General features: G+C 40.0%; 2 protein-coding genes across 2 annotated transcripts; one reads left to right on the top strand and one right to left on the bottom strand.

The window, feature by feature from the left end:
• Nucleotides 1-882: 882 nt before the first annotated feature.
• On the top strand, nt 883-8,410 carry trmt6 (tRNA methyltransferase 6 non-catalytic subunit). The gene is made up of 12 exons (XM_042391271.1): nt 883-1,198; nt 1,508-1,638; nt 1,770-1,879; nt 2,847-2,938; nt 3,042-3,125; nt 3,222-3,346; nt 3,497-3,670; nt 5,231-5,385; nt 5,641-5,726; nt 6,458-6,560; nt 6,890-6,976; nt 7,751-8,410. The coding sequence occupies exons 1-12, from the start codon at nt 1,092-1,094 to the stop codon at nt 7,910-7,912; spliced, it is 1,416 nt and encodes a 471-aa protein (XP_042247205.1). The 5' UTR covers nt 883-1,091; the 3' UTR covers nt 7,913-8,410.
• Nucleotides 8,226-13,615, bottom strand: chgb (chromogranin B). Its single transcript, XM_042391269.1, has 7 exons — nt 12,791-13,615; nt 12,576-12,622; nt 12,362-12,452; nt 10,525-11,872; nt 10,231-10,330; nt 9,966-10,076; nt 8,226-8,893 (listed from the first exon to the last, which is right to left on the bottom strand). The coding sequence occupies exons 1-7, from the start codon at nt 12,828-12,830 to the stop codon at nt 8,813-8,815; spliced, it is 1,818 nt and encodes a 605-aa protein (XP_042247203.1). The 5' UTR covers nt 12,831-13,615; the 3' UTR covers nt 8,226-8,812.
• Nucleotides 13,616-20,387: the final 6,772 nt, after the last annotated feature.

Raw genomic sequence — 20,387 nt, 5'->3', positions numbered from 1 at the left:
ACACTGTTTAAAAGCAGTTAGAAAACACCAGATTGCAGCCTCAGAAAGGCACATTAAATGCACCCACCCAGGCTGGGTGCACACCTGCCACCCTACAAACCATTAACTGAAACGCAATTCGGCAGTATCGGCTCCCATGTTGATAGATAGGAAGTTAAGTGTATTCATTGACACAAAATCCAGTTTACATTCGACATATTTCTCAGAAATGTATCATGCAAGAATCTAAAAGCAAGTCTTGACAAAGTATTGATGCTTCATCTAACCTGACTTGCATGTAAACTGAACTTTGTTATATTTTTTAAAATATGAAATAATTGGTATACTTTGCAATATATTTCATTTATTTGGTATATTAATTGTACAGTAAGAGTACATGTAAGAAAAACATATTTGGAAAATTTGTCCTCTCAGATACCATATATAATATATACAATATATCAGTTTCAAAGACACAAATAATGAAACTTACTACTTGTACTGTTTAGTATGACTTTAGATTTAAAAGGAGTGCTGTATGGTCCTATCTTCTCTTTACTAAGTTGACATGTTGACATGTTTACCATGATTAAGTCATGTAAATGGCAAACCTGGGATATCCACCACTCCTCACATCCATGGTTATAACAATAGACAACTAGTTACATCTCAGTAAAACCTTTTTCTCCCGTTTGGAAAGCTCAACTCTCCGTTCGTAGCGCCCCCTCCCTTCTGAAAAGATGGTACATTTCGAGAATTGGATTCAATTGAAGTCTATGTGTATCGACTACTCTGAAATCTACACTTATACCCGAATAATCGCACTTCGCTGCTATTGGCTAGAAAGCTCAGCGCCGCCCCTTCAAGCCAATCACAGACGAATACGTTGACGCACGCCGCCGTCTCCGATCTGCTTTCGTTTAGTCGTACCGGGAAGCTACGGAAATGCAAGCTAACACGTGGAAATAGTGACTTACCGTGTTTTGCTTTTACTTCAGGGAGGTTAAGTGCCTTTTCTTGAACCGTGCCTTGTTAACGGCGACTCTTGTGTACTTTGCTAAAGGTGACAGTTATCTCGCAGTCGACTAGCGAGCTGGTTTATCTGCCCTATTATGGCGGATAACGGAGACGAAGAGTCCCAGTACAGAATTAAAGAGGGCGACTACGTTGTGTTGAAACGTGGAGATATCTTTAAAGCTGTGCAAATTCAAACGAGAAAGTAAGTCAAATACTATAAAGAACGCGCCTTTTAAATAACTAAACCTTAGCCCCAATTATCATCATCGTTATTATTATTATTATTATTATTGTTATATGAGAGCAACAAACTGGGGTAGCTAAACCTAAGCATGTCACTAGTGATACATTTTGAAATTACTAATTAATTTCACCTTCTCTCACTGCTTGAGAAACATTAATAAAGCTCTTAGAAAGGCCAATTATGCATTCCAACATTTATGTGTGGTATACCTCATTCATGGCTATGATGAGGCCTGTCCATTGATTTTTGTTTGATGTGAACTCACAGGAAGGTGATTTTTGAGAAGCAGTGGTTCTTCTTGGACAATGCAGTGGGACAGCTGTACAGTACTACGTTTGAGATTGTGTCTGGAGGGAATCTGCAGCCTCAAACGCCCAAGAACACAGAGAGCTCCTCAGGTGTGTAGCCCGCTGCTCAAAAACATACACCACTCACATTTGTATATGTTCTTGTTAAGCTGCATTTATGAAAATTTAAAGGAATATTTACTCTTTCATTCTGATAACTCTTTCCCTTTTGCTCTTTACAGATGCCAAGGAGGCAGGCACAGACAACAGAAACATTGTAGATGATGGGAAATCACAGAAACTAACCAGGGATGACATCGAGACGCTCAAAGAGCAAGGTCTGAAGGGTCAGGTACATCAGCAACCCTTGCAATTACATATATGAGTGGGGAAGTAGAGCAGTAGTGCCAGGTGTTGGGTTAATGCTGTAAACTTACTGATAATATTCTGCATTTTACTTATTGTAATCAAATCCCATGATAAGACCAAAATCAACAATGAATTGATCATTCTAACACATACATCTTACTGTACTGTGCTACAGTGCTCCATTGTTGTCCAAAAATTATATTTGGAAAAAAAAAAAACACCAATTAGCCACACTCTTGCACTGAGAGACGTTTTTCTTCATTACAGTGAACACAGCCACTGTAGTTTATTTTGAGTCAATACCACAGACACTGTCATGCCATGGTGCCATAAATATTATCAAAAGCACCAAATGGGTAATAATCCGCAGCTGGAAATAGATCCCAACAATGTTACAATTTCATTTCACACAAATTATAAGTCCATTAGGTGTGGAGGTGTTAACGAAAGAGTCAGGTCTTTAGCTTTTTCTTAAAGATGGAGAGGGTTTGGTAACTTGTTCCACCACTGGGGAACTACAGAGAAGAATGGTCTGGCGAGTGACTTAGGGCCCTGTTGTGGCGGTATTACCAGGCCCCTTTCATTGGTGCAAATGCACTGTTTACCCCTGTGTGAAAAATGTTTGATAAAATGACGTTTGATACAGTGCGTAGCTGTTTTTGAAATTAGGTTGTTTTTTTCCAAAAATAAAGCAACATAATTGTGACCATTTTTTAAGGTTCACTTTTAAAGTTGGAATAAATGGATTTGGGGCTGAGTGCCACAGACAGGGTAGGGAAGTTATTAAAAACGTATTTTGAGATGCATTGTTTGTTTTTTGTCTTTTCATTGGAGCCTTGTCCTTTAGATAATCTCATTAAATGCTGAGATGTGACAGAGGAGAGACTAGTTGGCGATGTAGTATTTAATTTGTAAGTGTTTAATGATTAATATGTGTTTATACTTCACAGGAAATCATTCAGCAGCTAATAGATAACAGCTCGACATTCAAAGATAAGACTGAGTATGCCCAAGATAAGTACATCAAGAAGAAAAAGAAGAAGTGAGTCACTTCCAGTGATACACCCACAATTAGTTTTGTGCCTAAAATAATATAGCATGCTTTATTCAATGTGATTTTTTATTCCCATCTTGTGCTGTTGCAGGTATGAAAATATCGTGACTATTCTAAAACCGTCCTGTCGCATCCTGGCTATGATGTACCATGGCCGAGAACCAGGGAAGATCTGGTGAGTCAGCACATGGATTAACAGTATGTGTGAAAGACTGTCTTCGTGCAGCAGAAAGAGATGATTATATGACGTATGTGTTTTTGTGTGATGCAGCCACCTGCGGTATGACACGCTCTCCCAGATGCTGACTCTGGCTAACATCCATGCTGGCAGCAAAGTTTTGGTGTTTGAGACTTGCGCTGGCCTCGTGCTGGGATCTGTCATGGAGAGAATGGGAGGTAAGGTCAATCTGTGAACTGATCTGCAGTGTTCATGTATTTAAACAAAGTTCTTTATCCCTTTTTTTTCATACAGTGTCTTTTTGTCCTTTCTGAAAAAAAGCCTCTCCGTCTGTTTGTATAATTAGTCTCTCCTACCTCCTCATCCAGGCTACGGCTCAGTAATCCAAATGTACCCAGGAGGTGGGCCAGTTCGGGCGGGTGTTGAGAGCTTTGGCTTCCCTGCGCATTTTCACAATATGCTGCACGACTTTCCCATCTGCCATGTCAACGCTCTGCTGGCAGGCACACTGGACACCACTGCCAAAGACACCAGTAGTGCTGGTAGGAAAATCTCTCATATTTTCACGTAAACCTGGAAATAATCAGAAAGTTTGAGGATTCAGAAACATTTAAAAAACACAGGAAGTCATAACATGTAGAACGAAGAAGTAATATTTAAGATTATACACTATTTGTAGGTCAGCAATCAAATTTTAGCAAATTTGTGGCATTGACCAACTTAACTCCTTAGTACAAAAGGTCAGATTTCCTTGAGTTATACCCCTTCCATTGAAGCATGCGTTCAGATGACACACACTGGATTTGATCTACTACCTAGTAGATCAAATAGCTACTTTGCAGCCAGTGTTCATCTGTTATAAATATGGTTGTGCCTCAAGTTTCCAGCAAATCATTGCTAAATAAGTAGCATTGTGATAGTGGAAAACATGGCAAGTGTCAAGTCAAATTGTTATTCTAAGCAAAGAGGGGCTTTCTCAGCATCAAATTGTGTCTAGACTAAAAGGTTTCTAAGGGGGCAGTGCATGGAACTCTGAAATTCTTTGCAGACACTGCATCAGTGGTATCCAAAGCACAATCAGGCAGTCCAAAAGTGACCACACCATCAGAAGATCAATACATCAAGCTTAGTTCCCTGAGGGATAGAAAAGCAACTTCATCAAAGATACTGAATTTAAATAAATAAGTAAGGAACGCAAGACTCCAATCAGCAAAAGTACTGTCAAAAGAAGGCTGTTTTGTTGTGGTCTCAGAGGACGAGTAACAGTTTCTAAACCACTTCTCAGAAGGGGAAACAAGGCCAAACGCTTGGGGTGGGATAAGAAATACCAGCATATCACAGTGGATGACTGGGGAAAAAGTGCCATTTACTGATGAATCCTAGTTTGAGATTTATTTCAGTAACAGAAGGGTGCATGTAAGGAGATGAACAGGAAGGAGAATGATACTGCAGTGTATCAAACCCACAGTGAAACATGGTGGTGAAAATATTCAAGCCTGAGGGTGTTTTGCCTACTCTGGAGTTGCACACCTGCACCGAATTGACTACACCCTGACCAAGGAGAACTAACACTCCAATTCTTCAGACATGCTATAGCCTCTGGTTCGCATCTCTGTGGAGAAGGATTCATACTGCAGCAGGATAATGACCATAAACAACTCAAAGTTTTGCAAGAACTACTTTAAGACCAAGGAGTCCTGACTTTCCTCCACAGTCACCTGAACTCAATCTCATTGAACATTTATGGGGGCACACCAAGCATTCTGTGACATTACAAGAAGCTCTTGATTGTCAAATCATGCTGGGATAACATGGGTCATCAGTGCATGCCAGCTCAAGCACATGCTGTCATTAAAGCAAAAGGTAGACAATATGAAGATATTCTGAAATTCATGTACATTTTTCAAAGATTCAACCTTTCACTCAAATTGTTAAGCTGATATTATCATTTGTGATGAGAAAAAAAATAGTATTACATTTGAAACAAATGCAAAATAGAAGTATCTTGACTAGTTGTCTCAGACCTGTATTTATAGACTAAATAATTAAGTCACTTAATTTAGAAATGCCTCTGACATAGATTATCTCCTCCAACATTACAGATTCAAAGCAGTCCAACTTGGCCACTGAGGAGGGAGAAACCCAGCCTGAGTCAGAGCAGCAGGGCAGTCCAGAGGAACAGAGCATGGAGACAAACACTGGCACCGACGATGGCCAGGACCAGGAAAAAGAGAAGGAGAGACGCAAAGAAGCCAAAGTATGTCTGATATTTACTAACCTCACTTAAGACATCCTTCGGAAGTCTTTTTTTGCTTTTATATATGTAATTAACAGGAACAAGATAATATGTTTATATGAAACTGTATAACAGAAATTACACTTTTGAAAGTCAGAATATTATCAAAATACAAAGTAATAATTTTATTTGAAGATAGTACAAATAGAAATATCAAACCGAAATCTGAGAGAGAATCGATGTCCTGACTTCATTGTTTTTTTGGGTTTTTTTTAGGCTCAGGAAAAAAAGGTGAAGCTGGAAGAGAAGCGGAAGAAGCTGGCAGCGGCTGCTGCCCTGCTGGAGGGCAGAAATGCAGACGGGTTGGTGTCTGATTTAGCTCCTGCTTACACATCTCTTATCCTGTGCACTGTTCTAGTCTGTTCAGCATCAGCCTCTTTCTCTCCCACCCCTGCTTTATCAGTTCTGAATCGTACCATGTAATGAACAACCGCAATTAAAATATATCTACAGTGATTAAAAAGCTGATGAATGATTAAAGCATCTGTGTCTGAACATTGTTCAGCTTTCCATAAAAGTCTTAATAAATCATTTGCCGCCTTCTGAGCTCAAACCCAATGATTGGCACATTGTGCCCTTACAAGGTGAACAAAGTGATTGCTTTGCAGTTTCCTGTCATATGAAATGAAGAAGTTGCTTTATAGCCTCTTAATGATTGATGGATGAAGTGTTGTGAGGCTGACATCCGAGTCAAAAGTACAAGTATTGATCTGGTTAGCTTATTGATTTTTCATCTTGGTCTCCACTATATCATAGCAGCTGTATCATAAACACCACCACAGAGCACAATTTCCCTGTCTGTCCTAAATCAACCTCTTTTACTGACTCTCATCCAGCTACATAAAATACGAGATGAATGTCTTCAAAGGGTGCTAAATTTCTAAGCCTTCTGGTCACAAGTCACATAACGGCACCGATAAGCTAAATTACGATATTGCCTACCTACACACTTCCATTAACAAAGTGTACTGTTGACAGTGTTTTTCATACCAGACAAGTTTGCTAGATCATCTGTTTTGTTTCCCACTTGCAGGTTGGTCATAGCCAGTCGGTTTCACCCCTGTCCAGTCCTGATGGGCCTGCTGAAATTCCTCTCCCCCTCCAGGCCTTTTGTAGTGTACTCCCAATACAAAGAGGTAAGAGCATCATGAGTAGTGATATTTACATGAACCACAACAACACTGTTGATGTCCCCTACTGACTGAGGATAATTAGCTATCTTAGATGGATCTCTCATTAGCTGTCGCTGCACACAGGTTTTTAGTGCTTAGAGTTCCAGCGGGAAATATCCTTATTACTTTACTGCAGCGGACATCCCAGTCACCGGAGTTACAATGCCTATCACGTACCTTCACTTGTTACCTCTGTTGTGCTTATGTTGCTGAAAGAGATTACTCGACTCGTTGACTCTGCAGTCCCCTCTCTTAATGCCTCCTTTCCATCTCTTCCCTCTCCATTTTTGCAGCCTCTTATTGAGTGCTACACGAAACTCAGGGAACACGGCGGTACCATCAACCTCAGACTCACAGACACTTGGCTCAGACATTACCAGGTAAACTTTAAACAGTCATCTTTTCTGAGTTGTATTGTTGAAGCTGCTCTAATTAATATGGATCAAATGACCATGTGTAATATGAAATGGGTCATTTCAGCTCTTTTTGGTGTTTGGTTTCACGGCCCACAGCCTCACTGTTTTTGATTTATTTTTTGGACATCTCAGGCAGCAGTAGACTCATTGTACGCTACCTGCCCTGTATCAAATAGCAGACCAGCAGCCAACTGGTGAACATAGTGGAGCATTTGGCAGCTAAGGAGACAGATATTTCCATCAGGAGCTGGTGAAGAGAAAAACAGCTAAAACTAGAGTGAATATTGGAATTACATTCAGTAGGTAGACACAAACACGGCTCCAAATAAGTGTTAATCTTTCTCTGTATTTGCTGGATGTGTAAATAAGCCACTGTTTTCTAACATGTTCGCCAAGATGATAATATGTCAGTGTTGTTTACAGCTTGTGTTGCACCTCAGGCCTCAGCTCAATCTGTGATAGCAATATTCTGCTTTTGGCAGCATCAGTTCTTTGCGATCAGATATTTGTTATGGCTCTCAAGTAGTGCTGGTTGAGACTCTTCCAGTGTTTTCTCTCAGTGTCTACCCTACTTTTCTCCTTCTCTCAGAATTATATGTACCAAGCAGCAACTGCAAACGTGTTTGCATACTTGAATGAATCGGCAAAGAGCCCTTCCCCCTCAGGACCAAAGCGTTTCCCCGTGCCCTTCCTGTAGAATTAATGTCTCCTGACTGTATGTCTGTGTTGTGTCCCTAGGTGTTGCCTAACAGGACGCATCCTGTGCTACTGATGAGTGGGGGTGGGGGTTACCTCCTCTCAGGGACAACGGTTGCCACGGACCACTCCAAACCTGCAGGCCCCCGGAGAACCGAGGAACCAGCACCAAAGAGACTGAAACTGACAGACACTGTAGAATAAACAAATGCAGAAGCATCAAGTCTTTAAGGGCACATTACCAATGGCCTATAGGGATTCCCTCCAGCATTGACTTCCCTTTCTGCTGAACTGATTTGACACATGTGGAATATGGGAGACGGATTGTCTGGTTTGCATTCATCAGAACACTTTCTCCCGTCTCTCCCGTATATTCAGATCGGTGCAGATGAAGGCGTAATGCTGAGGAGTAATCTAAAAGCCAGTTTAGGCTGTCTGAGTTCAGTGTATGTGTTACGTAAGGAACTGCTGAAATAATCCTTTGTGTGTTGAGAGTAACTGACAGGTTTGTGTCTCGCCTTGAAACCAGGTGTATAAACAATATTATTTTGTTGTTAATGCTCTCCAGCTTCTAGATTGGCTACTATTTTATTTTGTTATCCCTCTGCAGAAAGTGCCATTTGTTACACACCAGTTGCTAATGCAGCATCACTGTGGGCTGCATCTGTATCTGCACAGAATTAAAAAAATAGTACTAAAGAGCATGATGTGTGAAGATTTCTTTTTTTTAATTATCAAGAAATAATTTGAGAGATATTTGTTTGGTCCCAGAATAACTCCTTTTATTGAGTGCAAACTGAACAAACTCTTCAGAACACAATTATTTGAATCATTTGTCTTAGATATATTATTTTAATATTTTCTCTTTACTATATATAAACATCAAAACCATTCCCATGCTGGTTAATTTGATAACATCAAAATATCACTAATACAATGATAAACATGTTCATAAAATGTTTTTGGCAAGGCTCCAGGTTTTTTTTATGGACTTTTTTGTCCTTTTCTAACACTGTAAGCACACTAAATTGGTAGACATACAGTAAGACAGCAGCTTTTATCCACTGATAGTTGATGGTGTCTTAAAATGTTGTCCATCCTGTTTTATTCATTGTTGTCATGCAACTTGGCAGCAATTTTCTGCAGCTCCATGTCCATTGCCACCAGGTTTTCCAGCTCTTTTTCCTGAAAAACAATAAGTATTTACACATCAGCAACTAAATACCATCAATTGTTGTGATGACATCTGAACAGTCAGTGTTTTTTTGGAGTATAAATCTGGATTAAATGATCATAAACTATCCTTGTTTTCCCTTGCCTGTTCCAAAATTTGCACAATATGCATAATTGGTCATTTAGGTTAAATATTTTCTTATTATCCCTAGAGTTGTTGTGCTAGAACTAATAAATCACTATGCCTCCTCTTCCTCCTGATTTTATCTGCTTTTAAGTATGTGACAATGTAGGGGGATCTCCACAGGCCATCGCTCTCTTTAATGGCGATATTATGACTTCCCCAGATTGCTCTGGGAGGTTATAATTATGAGGGTCTTAACGTGATTGCTGCAGCAGTCATAAAACACTGGTGTGGAGAGGGGACATGGAAAAAGCAGACAAACAAGCTGAGAGAACAAGTGCTGAAAAGAGACGCTGCAAAGAAGAACGCTGTTGCACTGTTTTGTTCCTGTAAGTATGCCAGAGTTGAAGAGGAAATCACTGTCCATGAATATATTGGTTACATTGAGCCTTCATGAATACGAGACATGCTCATGAGGGACAGTTTCTGATGTGCATTTGCACAGATGCATATTTACTGATGCTCTGTGGTTCTGAAGGCTAAACCCTAACATCTCCATGCAGACTGGAGATTTCCATAATGAGCACGACTTCTTTCTCTCCCAGTGAAACAGCGTGTAGGAAGTACTTGATGTGCTTCATGGCTTTAATAGGTCAGCTGAATATAAGTTGGAAATTTGTTTATTGACACGCCTACAGAAAGAAATATAGGCGATATATACAGTGTATGATATATAATATTTTTAAATTGCCTGTTTTTTGCTTGAACCCTGGCTGTTAAATAGTGCTGTCGAAGGTTCTATGTTTTATCATGAATTACAGCATGTACTGTTGGTGTATTTCCTTGAATTTGAGTTCAGCGGTCTAGTTAAAGGTTTGAGAAAGTGGACGTGACAGCAAATATATCCTCAAATCAGTCATAAAGCTTTTTTTCTTCGCCGTTAGTGAATGCAGTTTTTACCTCCTGCGGGGTAAGTGCTCTCTGATGTGTGCTTCTCTTTGGCTCCTCTTGATGAGACTGGTTGGCCAGCTGGTTTATTTTATAGTTCAGCAACTTGGCCAATTCGGTCATCTGCACACATTAAAAGCAGAATGTCTGAACTGCATAATGTAGGCCAAAATAATAATCTGACAATCAAATCCGTACTGGTTATTAACAGTAAAATCAAAATACGATACATTATTTTAAATTAGCGTAAAATTAGGTTTCATCACGTCATGCCTACCTTGTTTGAGGTTGCAGTGTGGTCTTCTGAATCCCTTTTAAACCAGGCAGGATGGTAGAAGCCTCTGTAAATCCATGGATTGCGCTTCTCTGCAAGATACCTGAAAAACAACCTCAATTAGACGCTGTACTCCCTGCAGTTTTCATGTCACATGTACACATGCTCAAGGGGCTCATTTCTTCCCTATTGATTGGTGACTGCTATTACTGGACTCTGCAATGTTTTGTGCTCCAGGATACAGAATACTTGCTGAATTAAATAGTAGAAGTTAGATTTAAAGAAAGATAGAAGTACCTCAGAGCTTCGTCCCTGTCTTCCTCAAAATCATCTGAATCATTCCTCTGTTCTTCCTCTTCTTCTGATGATCCTCCGCCACGCTTGTGAAATTTCTTCTTATGGTGGTATCGGTGTGTTGGTTTCCATATACGTTTTTCTATTTCTTCCTCGTCTGTTCCGTGTCTTTTGTCGAAACCCCAGTACTCCTGGCTGCGATCCCCGTCCGGCTCTTCTCTCTCGTCCTCTGAGAGCTCTTCGTCACGTTTGTGTCTCCTCTGGTGGAACCTGCCAGGCCTCCAGTCCCGCTTGTCTCTTCCGGTGTCAAAATCCCAGTACTCCTGGCTGCGCTCTTCATCGGGCTCTTCCCTGGCTTCCTCTGAGAGCTCTTCATCACGTTTGTGTCTCCTCTGGTGGAACCTGCCAGGCCTCCAGTCCCGCTTGTCTCTTCCGGTGTCAAAATCCCAGTACTCCTGGCTACGCTCTTCATCGGGCTCTTCCCTGGCTTCCTCTGAGAGCTCTTCATCACGTTTGTGTCTCCTCTGGTGGAACCTGCCAGGCCTCCAGTCTCTCTTTCCTCTCTCCCCATCAAGACCCCAAGATTCCTGGCTGCGCTCTTCATCGGGTTCTTCCCTGGCTTCCTCTGAGAGTTCTTCGTCACGTTTGTGTCTCCTCTGGTGGGGCCTTCTAGTCCTCCATTCCCTCTTGTCTCTCTGATCATCAAGACCCCAAGATTCCTGGCTTCGATCGTCGTCTTCCTCTTCCTCAGATGCTTCATCGCCACGTTTGTGGAGCTTTTTCTTGTGGTGGTAGCGATGGGTGGGTTTCCATATGCGCTTGTATCTCTCCTCTTCATCTTCATTTCCATGCCTTTTGTCTACATCCCAGTACTCTTGGCTGCGCTCTTCCTCTGGCTCCTCCCTCTCTTCTCCTAAAGGTTCCTCATCTCGTCTGTGTCTTGTTTGGTGGTGGTGTTTCCCAGGTCTCCAGTTACTCTTTGATCTCTCATCACCCTCTTCATCTGATCTCTTTTCTAACCCCCAACTCTCCTGACTGCGCTCGCCGTCCTCTTCTTCCTCTCCACGTTTGTGTTTCTTTTGGTGGTATCTTCCAGGCCTCCAGCTGTTCCTCTTCTCCCGCTCATCCTCCTCCTCGTTCCCATGTCTCTTCTCCTTCTCATCACCAAGACTCCAGGATTCCTGACTGCGCTCGTCTTCGGGGTTTTCATCTCTCTTTGCCTCCACAGATTTCAGAAGTGCCTCGATGTCTTTCACATCTGCGCCCTTTGCCTCAGGCTCCTCTGCGTGACCTTTGACCACTTCTTCTTTCCCCTCTCCGCTCTTCTTGTCCAGTGGGGCATGTTTAACCCCTATGACAGAACAAAAGGTAGATCAAAAGAAGTGCAAATATCCACTTAGTATAGCTCTTAGGGGCCAGTTGTGAGTGATGTATCATTTGATTTCAGCCCTTAGATCAAATCCCAGATGATTTAGTGACTGTTTTGTTTAATATTTATGTTCAATTAAAAACCTGCACTATGTGTTAGAAGACAAGAACACTCATGAATATATTTCATCTCATCTGTAGAGAAGTGTCATGAATGTGAACTGTGAACATGTTAATCTTAATATCTCTATTTATGTCACAAGTCGGTTGCCAAGATATTCTGTGATACAGTATTTTTTCTTTGAATCTACCAGCTCAGTGTCTCAGCAACTTGACAGTTTAAGAGTGCTGCATCAACATGCCAGTTTCCCAGCTCCATATACTTTTCTCTTTGAATGATTTAGGCTGACTGAGCATTAAATAATATCCAAATCAGAAAAAAAACAAAACTAGTTTGGCTTATGTTACAAACCTGCTTGGAGAATGTCTTTGCATTCCTGATCCAGCTGTGAGTCCGGTTTAGAGAGAGCTTTGGACAAGACTTCAACCAAACATCTTGTTACCTGCAACAATCAAATAAACTAAATATGCAGCTTTCTACTCTTATTCGGATATCAATTTGTGCATTGTTATTTCTTTATAGTAAACTATCATTAGAATTGCATTTTAAAAAAAAACAAACATACCACATCTTCTCTCTGCCCTTCCTTTCCCACTGGAAGCGCTAGATTTTCTGCATTAAATACAAAGTATTCATGTTAGAATTCAAATTGCAAAAAGAAAACGGGTTGCATGCATGAAAGTGGAAGAGTTGCTGGTGTCTCTGTCCGTGGTGCTGAACTGATCTCACTAAGTTACAGCATTCTGCACGCTAGAAGAAAACCATCTCTCTGGCACCTACCTGTCAACAGAGCCGCAACAATAACAAAAAGAAGCCTCATCTTGGCGAGATGAAGGTATATCCTGCAAAAAAGGTTTAAAACTCCCGTCGCTCCGCAGCGGCAGGAGAGAGCTGCGCTGACTGGGAGCTGCTCCTGCTGCTCTGAAGGCTGGAGGAGAGGAGCGCCTCAAATAAGGGGAGAGGAGTGGGCTGGAGAAGCGTGGGAGGAAGGCTTTAGGCTCTGTTAATGTCATGACTCATTAGACCTGAAAAGAAGGTGATCTTGGAAATTTGACGCATGCCCAATGTCGACATTTTGCGGAAAGCGAGTCAGTAATCCAGTTGGTGTCACAGCTCATTCAGGTGATAGTTGAAACAGATTCACGACGAATTAACAGTCTGTGTGGCGTGTTTGTGTTTAATGCTATGAGATGCCTGAGTGTACACACGTAGCTGTGGGGGGTGGACACAACATCACGAAGATTCGTGCACTCTCACGCAATCCGATACCCTGCAAAACTACTTTGTGAAGATTTATGGTGCAGGTTTTTTTTAATTTATTTCTTTATTTTTTTATTCTGTGTCAGAGAGAAGTTGATTAATCTCAGTGCTGTGTTCGTGCTGCTGTTGTTCTGCTTTTGAAAAACGTGATAATTTAAAGTAATTATGTTGAATCAACTCATGAATCAAACCTTAATTATGAATCTCCTCCTTATAAGCTTCTGGAGTCCTGTTCATTGCAGGTTTACTGTATTGGATTGCACTAGATTGCAGATGTGTTCAAAAAATTGCACCCTGTGGTCAAAATAAGCTTCTTTTCTTCCCCTTTCATTCTAAAGTTATGTAATGTCTCTGTATACTCTGCAACGGTGCCCTACATTTTGTGTTTGCTTAAAGGATTTAATGTAGGCTAATGTTTCATATATTAAAGTATAAGTAGACATGTACAGTATCCCTGAGTCAGATTTGAACCCAGTTTGTTCCTTAGTAATTCATCCAGCCTTCCCATGTACAGTAGTCTCCCATGGGGCTGCTGCACTTCAGCAGCAGTAGAGGAAAACTAGTTAATGGAGACCTGGATCAATAGTTGTTGTGGTTAACACCCAAGTGACATGGACGGTATTGTATGTACAGCTTTTTTTTTTCTGTTTTTGTTCAACTTCATTCACTGTTCCAGTGTTATAACTAGCTGCTCTGACAGGGAGTATTATGTAAATGGGAATAGTCTAAAAAAAAAAACCAGCTGCAGAGAAACATGAAAAATGAATTTTAGTGCATTTGTGATAACAGGGGAGTGTAAGAACAGTAATCTGATCTTGATTTCAGACTGTCAAATAGAGACGCCTTCTTCCCCTCCCATTCGCTGCTTTCAATGAAACTAGGCTGTGCACAAACAGTGTTCTAATCTGCGACTGCTGCTGCTTCCTTCATAACAAACCCTGGATTGGGATGAGCTGACATGTGCAGCGACAGAGCTCAAACTTAGTAGACTCAGCTCAGCGCAGCTCAGAACATTGAAACTGACAACTGCTGGCATCTTCTTTTTGGCACTTTGCATGATTTTTTTCCTTCTTTCTTCCTTGTGAACATCAATTTGTTCTTCTCCAGTGTATTTTTTAAAAATTCAGGCACAAGAAAAACACAACTCTTGGAGACTTTTGAAAATGGGCGTGAATTTTAAATGTCTCACTCGTCAAAACAAACAAAAATGTATGGGTCTCTGTAGATGCTTAAAAATACATGATGATAAACATTTTATATATGCTGTTTACACACCAAGGAATGACCTTTATGTATGGCACATTCAAATTCAATCATGTCTTGGAAATCATGAGCCCAGAAACAGCAACAGCTGCGAGCAAATTGGGTATCATGCTCTAAAAATCAGCTCTCTTGCCTGGTGCTGTTTGTGCCTACATGACTGGTTGCTGACATCTGTCTTTGTTACTGCAGACAGGCTCCTTTGTGGTAACTGAAATAATTACTGGCCAGTGCATAAAACTGTAACATCAGACGATGTATTGTACATCCAAGCAATACCCAGTGATTCCGGGCAGTCAGTGAACCCAGTCTTTTGTTTGAATGACAGCAATCATATTTTCAATTTCACGTGTTTTGTGTACAATGAGCAGCAGCAGCAGGGTTATAGTGCTCTGCAGTTTCCTTTACTATCCCTGGGGAGGAAGTCTGTGACTGAGGCTCAGTGCTCCACATATCAAAAGCACTGAACCACTAAATTATACAAGTCCCATGCTCTGAACAATGTGGGTGCACTCACATGTGACGCCTGTGTATGTGTTTTTGTGGCCTTACTGCTATTGCTCCGGGCCTTATTAATATTTTAGTGAGCCATGAAGATATAGGAGCTTATAGTCAGAGAAGGGGAATTTGAGAGGGAAAGCTCCACGCGTTCAGGCAGGTTCAGACGGCACGACTCAGATCGGTCCCTGTCTGCAACAACATCACCCTTTCATCACAACCATTTACATGCATGAACAAAAGGCGAGTGGCTCACTATGAGCACAATTCAATGCGCCGCATGAAAGCCTTGGCTGGGCTTTGATCTTTGGGGGGGACAAGCTTTATGTTTGGCTCAAAACTACTGAGAGACTTTGATGATATTCCAAGAACAAAAGGGGAGTCTGTGCACATTCATCTGTGGTCATGCACTTACTTTTGTTAGCATTGATCTAGTTAATGTATCATTATTATCTGACATTCTGATGAGAAGAGGGCAGTTTTATATTAGAGCCAGTTATTGTTATTCTTTTAGACCATCTGTAGTTGTTGGATACTTGATGAACACTGCGGGACAAGAAGCCCAGCAAGTTATAAGGTGAGGTAGAGTTGAACAATAGAGAGAATAGACAAGAAACAATGGAAAATGTGGCTCAAAATGATCCTTGCAGGTGACATTATGAAGCTGTTTGCCATAAACAGCCATATTTATGCACTCATCAAAAAGTATGATAAAGCACTTGTGCTCTTTATCTCAAACTGTAACACCATTAGCATCACTTTTGTGGCTGCAGGGTGCTTTCCCAATACAACACTCAATATGACTCAACAGGCCTGTGCAAGATTGAAATGGCCCATAAAGAGGATCCAGCTCTGATTTATTGTGTAATACAGAATTTGAATCATTCTAATTACCAGACAAGCAGGTGAAGTCTAATTGCACTATGTAATATTTAATGATCAGACTCCCGTCTCATATCCGTTAGCTCCAATCATTTATTTTTTGTTGTCAATTAGAATAGCATGATTAAATATCCTGAACAGAAGTGAACCACAGGAGATAAAACACTTGAATATGAAGACACTTTTTACAATGTTGAAAAATGAGTACTGTGGTGTGTGACTGTGTGAACTGCGTACTCCAGGAGCAGTCCCTCTGAGTATTTTTTTAATTAACGTAGACTGCATTTTAGTAAAATTGTTTCATTTCAGTAATATGAGTAAAGGTGAAGTTCCTAATGAGGTCTTTGGAGAGAAAAGGATGATGAGTACAACTGAGGAAGGATAAATCTGAATAAATTATGAATGGGGCAGAGCGGGCCGATTTTTGTGAAAATTATGACAATTCAAAGAATTTTTTTTTTCAGTAGAATAATGGACCTTTACACCAGTTACACTAGCTGCTGAGGTGTCTTTATGTAGTATAGTGATATTATTTCTATGATTACATGATTATATTTACATGTGGTTGTATACTCCATTTCCCTTGCTTCTCTGATGGCTCCATATCCAGAATAAAATCAGTTCTAGATAATATCATCACACTTGACATTTTGATAGCCCAGACCCGAGTCATGGAAGATGTCAAAACTCATACATCCAGCCAGGAAGCTTGAGGCTCGTCTGCTGAAAGAACCAGAAGCACTTAGAGAACTGCAGGACCAGCTCATTTTTAATGTGGTTAGCTTGCTACTGAAATGTGCTCATGAAAGTCACAGGGTTATAGATGATGCAATGTCAACACTGCTCAGTACAGTGAGCATAGTGGGAAAATAACTCAAGCTGTCTAAGGTATAACAGGTTGAATTAATGGATTAGTTAGGCTGAACTTTCGCTAAATTACATGTTTTATGTAGTTCTGGAGGCTAAATTCACTTGAAAAAAGTTTATGTTCCAATCAATAATAGTTCATATGGAAGGAAACATGAAAATAAAGGCCTCCAGAGGGGTGTGATTTATAATCCCTGTGCACCATGTGCTGTTTTGTTTGTTCTTTTACAATTTTAATTTCAAGTTATATTAAAGTTTGCCTTATTAATCCATATAAATTTCAGTTCTGACAGTCAGTCCTGACCTCAACCCCATTGAACACTTGTGGGATCAGCTTGGGCGTGCTGTTCGTGCCAGAGTGACCAACACAACCATGTTGGCTGACTTGTGGCAAATGCTGATTGAAGAATGGGATGCCATCCCACATCAGTGTGTGACCAGGCTGGTGACCAGCATGAGGAGGAGGTGCCAGGCTGTTGTGGCTGTGTATGGTTCTTCCACACGCTATGGAGGCTCCTGTTTGTTAAATGAATGAATTGTTAAATTGCCAATATGTCTTGTTTCTTCAAACTTCAATCATCCAATCCACCAAACACCAAACAAGAGTCAATGGCAGAATAAGCTGTTTGGCATTGGCAGAGAAGATTTGGCAAATTTTTCAGGGGTGCAACCTACATACTCAGCTCTGCTGCTCATCCCACAAATGCAGGTTCCTTACAAATATGGCACCATTTTAAAGGGAAATAAACAGGCTTTCCAACAGTATAAGATTTATTGCCGAGAAGCATTGTTATAACAAGGAAATAATCTACCAAACACAAATTTCCTTACTTTTTGTGCTAAGTTTATATATTCCAAATACAATTAGGAAAAGTGTTTTTTTGTATCAATCACAGTTATGTTCTTTTTAACTGGGAAATTCTCTTACTACTTACTATTTCAATTTAATTTTTTAAATGTATATTTGAATAATGAAGAAATTAATAAACGTAAATTTATTTGAACATCCTTTCCTTACATCATTTAAGTTTTCAGTGTGGTTAAAAGTCTTGTTTTGTATGCAACTTATTGTATAAAATATGCTGTATGAAGCACTGAGCTATTGAGAAGCTCCTCTACAGTAAGATGACAATACACATATACAAGTTTTATTAGCAAAACTCTAAAAAAGTTTTTAATAATTCTGCCAAAACCCAAAGCAAAAGATTCCTCTTTTCTGTGACTGTACATTACACGTTCGTGACATGCCTGCTGAGCATTTTCTTCTTGTAAAGGCTTGTTATCTGCGCAATAAACTGAAGCTGCTGCTGCTGTTATCATGCTGCTTTCACCACACAGCCGGTGTAGACACTGTGTAACAGCACAAATCCCCTTTTCCTGCTGTCTAAGATGCTGCACTACACGCTGCAGTAAGTGATGCCATTTATAAATGGTATCCTTTTTTGAACAAGCCATCTTAACTAACCTTAATGTTTGTCTGGCCATCTGGAAGAAAGTCAAGTAGTTTTAATTACTATTAAACTAAGCAAAACTAGTATAGTACTTAAGTCACAAAGCTACTTTTACCCAAATTATTGCTGTGGCTGCTCATCATTCATATTTCACTCATTCCAGACATAACAAAAGATTGTTCTCCACACATGTGGGGATGTTTACAAACCTTTTGTACTGAACCTCTGCGGAGAATGAAAATTTAATGGGGCAGTATTGCTGCATATGCTTTCCTCTCCTGGGTTTTCATCATGAGTATTGATGTGTTAATGCAAACTAGCCCCATTACACAACTCTGTCAGCTGGGCAGATGCACAATTGCGAAAAAATTTCCACAGTGGCTATAAACACTTTATTAACATTTAATGGGAATTGTAAAACTGTAATCATTTCCTATTGAACTGTAATGCATGATCTGTGTGATCTTGTTGATTTGCATATTAATGCCAGATTGCATTTAGACGTATTTGCTTCCTTTCCTCCTTCACTGTGTGTTAGTGGACTTTTTATTGCTGACTTACTGCACCTGTATCAGAAGCACTATGACAATATGACTCCAATAGGACACATGAAAGAGCTCACCAGACAAAAGTCTACTTCAATTTTTTTGTCAGTTCACAGGCACAGTAAACAAAGGCAGAAATATGTCGACATGAAAAAAAGAAAAGTTAATTGGAAACCTACTAGCTTGCTGAAAAATCAAAATGCACATTTTTTATGGCTCATTTCTCACTGCACAGACAGGCCAGTGTCTATTTGAGTTTGAGACACCCTTTTTAAAGAGCTCCCTTAAATCACAAATTGCCACAGGCTTTCCATGTCATTGATTTTTTCCCACTAATTGCCGCAGAGGAAAGGCACCCGAGACACCATGTGCTGGAGAACTGCAACATACAGGTAATCATTTCAGTGGTCTTGGTTTGTTTGGCTCTCTGTTTCAACACCGGGGAATAGCTTGTGTTGCATAATTATGACTGCAATTATAGATTAAGTACTTGAAAACCACTTACAAAACATCTCCAGGAACAACTTTATCTCCTTAGGCTGACTAAGTTTGATAAAATATTTCTATATAAGTGATGTAATTTCTTTCTATGCAAGAGAGTATAGAAGTTTTTGGATAAAACATGCAAAAAAATGAATCTGAATTCATACCTAAGGAAGAATGAGTCTAGTGTACAATAGAAAGAGATGTAATATCTTAATAGTCTAAGTCTTTCATATTGACATGATATTAGAGGTAATTGAGACATCCTTGAATGATCTCTCCTGCTGTGACCTTCAGCTCTTTGGTTAAATTGACACTGATGTTAAGCATTCTTCACAGAGGTGATAACATCAGGTGGTATGGAGTCAGGATTGAGACAGCTGAGAGAGAGAAGATTTGATTATTTTATTATCTTCTCCCTCAGGTTCAAAGGTTGCCAATAACAGAAAAGCTGCACTTTTTAGTAAGTGAAACTGACCTCAGACCAGGCCTCAAGGGCAACCTCTTGTTGACATTCAAAGAGGCCTTTTGGTTTCGAAAGGTAACCTTTGTTCAAGATTTTAATAGCAAATCATATTAGGTCAATTAGAGTAATATCTGAGCACTTCATATTTATATTTCAATTACAGTTATACTATCTTCATATGTAAATATTTTCCTGCTCCTGATGGCGACAGTTTTTTAAAGTAAAAGCAAAGCTTGTTTTTGCTGAGTCTGACAAGTTAAACTCAATCAACTCCAAGCGGACATCTGTCAGGCTTGTTCAGCTTATTAAACAAGGGAGCAAACATGCATGTAGCATTTGTTGTGCAAATTGATCGCTAAATATTCAAGGCACACAAGTGATACTGCCTCAATTTGTGATCCTGTTTAGCTGTTGCTGAACACAGATAGATCCAGATATGGTGTGTGTTTTGGACGTACTAGTTTTCACAAATGGACAGTTTTTATAGAGTGTAAAACTTAACTTATATAGCACTTTATACAAAGCGTTTCTCACTTGGATACAAAGGGAGGGATTCAAAAACATATAAAAAGACAAGCAATAAGATTTTTATGAATATTTAAAATCAGGATGTATGTCATATTAGGGCGTAATTTTCATTACAGTGAGTATATTGTTTGTTGTAA

This window comes from Thunnus maccoyii, chromosome 17, assembly GCF_910596095.1.
Source record: "Thunnus maccoyii chromosome 17, fThuMac1.1, whole genome shotgun sequence".
Lineage (NCBI taxonomy): Eukaryota > Metazoa > Chordata > Actinopteri > Scombriformes > Scombridae > Thunnus > Thunnus maccoyii.
The sequence above is the reverse complement of the archived record's forward strand: the minus strand, read 5'-3'. Positions and strand labels throughout refer to the sequence as shown.

Coding starts and splice junctions, on each gene's coding strand:
- trmt6 (XM_042391271.1), top strand. CDS start 1,092: ATGGCGGATAACGGAGACGAAGAGTCCCAGTACAGAATTAAAGAGGGC. Junction 2,939..3,041: donor ATCAAGAAGAAAAAGAAGAA/GTGAGTCACTTC, acceptor GTGCTGTTGCAG/GTATGAAAATATCGTGACTA. Junction 5,727..6,457: donor GAGGGCAGAAATGCAGACGG/GTTGGTGTCTGA, acceptor TCCCACTTGCAG/GTTGGTCATAGCCAGTCGGT.
- chgb (XM_042391269.1), bottom strand. CDS start 12,830: ATGAGGCTTCTTTTTGTTATTGTTGCGGCTCTGTTGACAG. Junction 12,623..12,790: donor TGTTGCGGCTCTGTTGACAG/GTAGGTGCCAGA, acceptor TATTTAATGCAG/AAAATCTAGCGCTTCCAGTG. Junction 10,331..10,524: donor GACAGGGACGAAGCTCTGAG/GTACTTCTATCT, acceptor GTTGTTTTTCAG/GTATCTTGCAGAGAAGCGCA.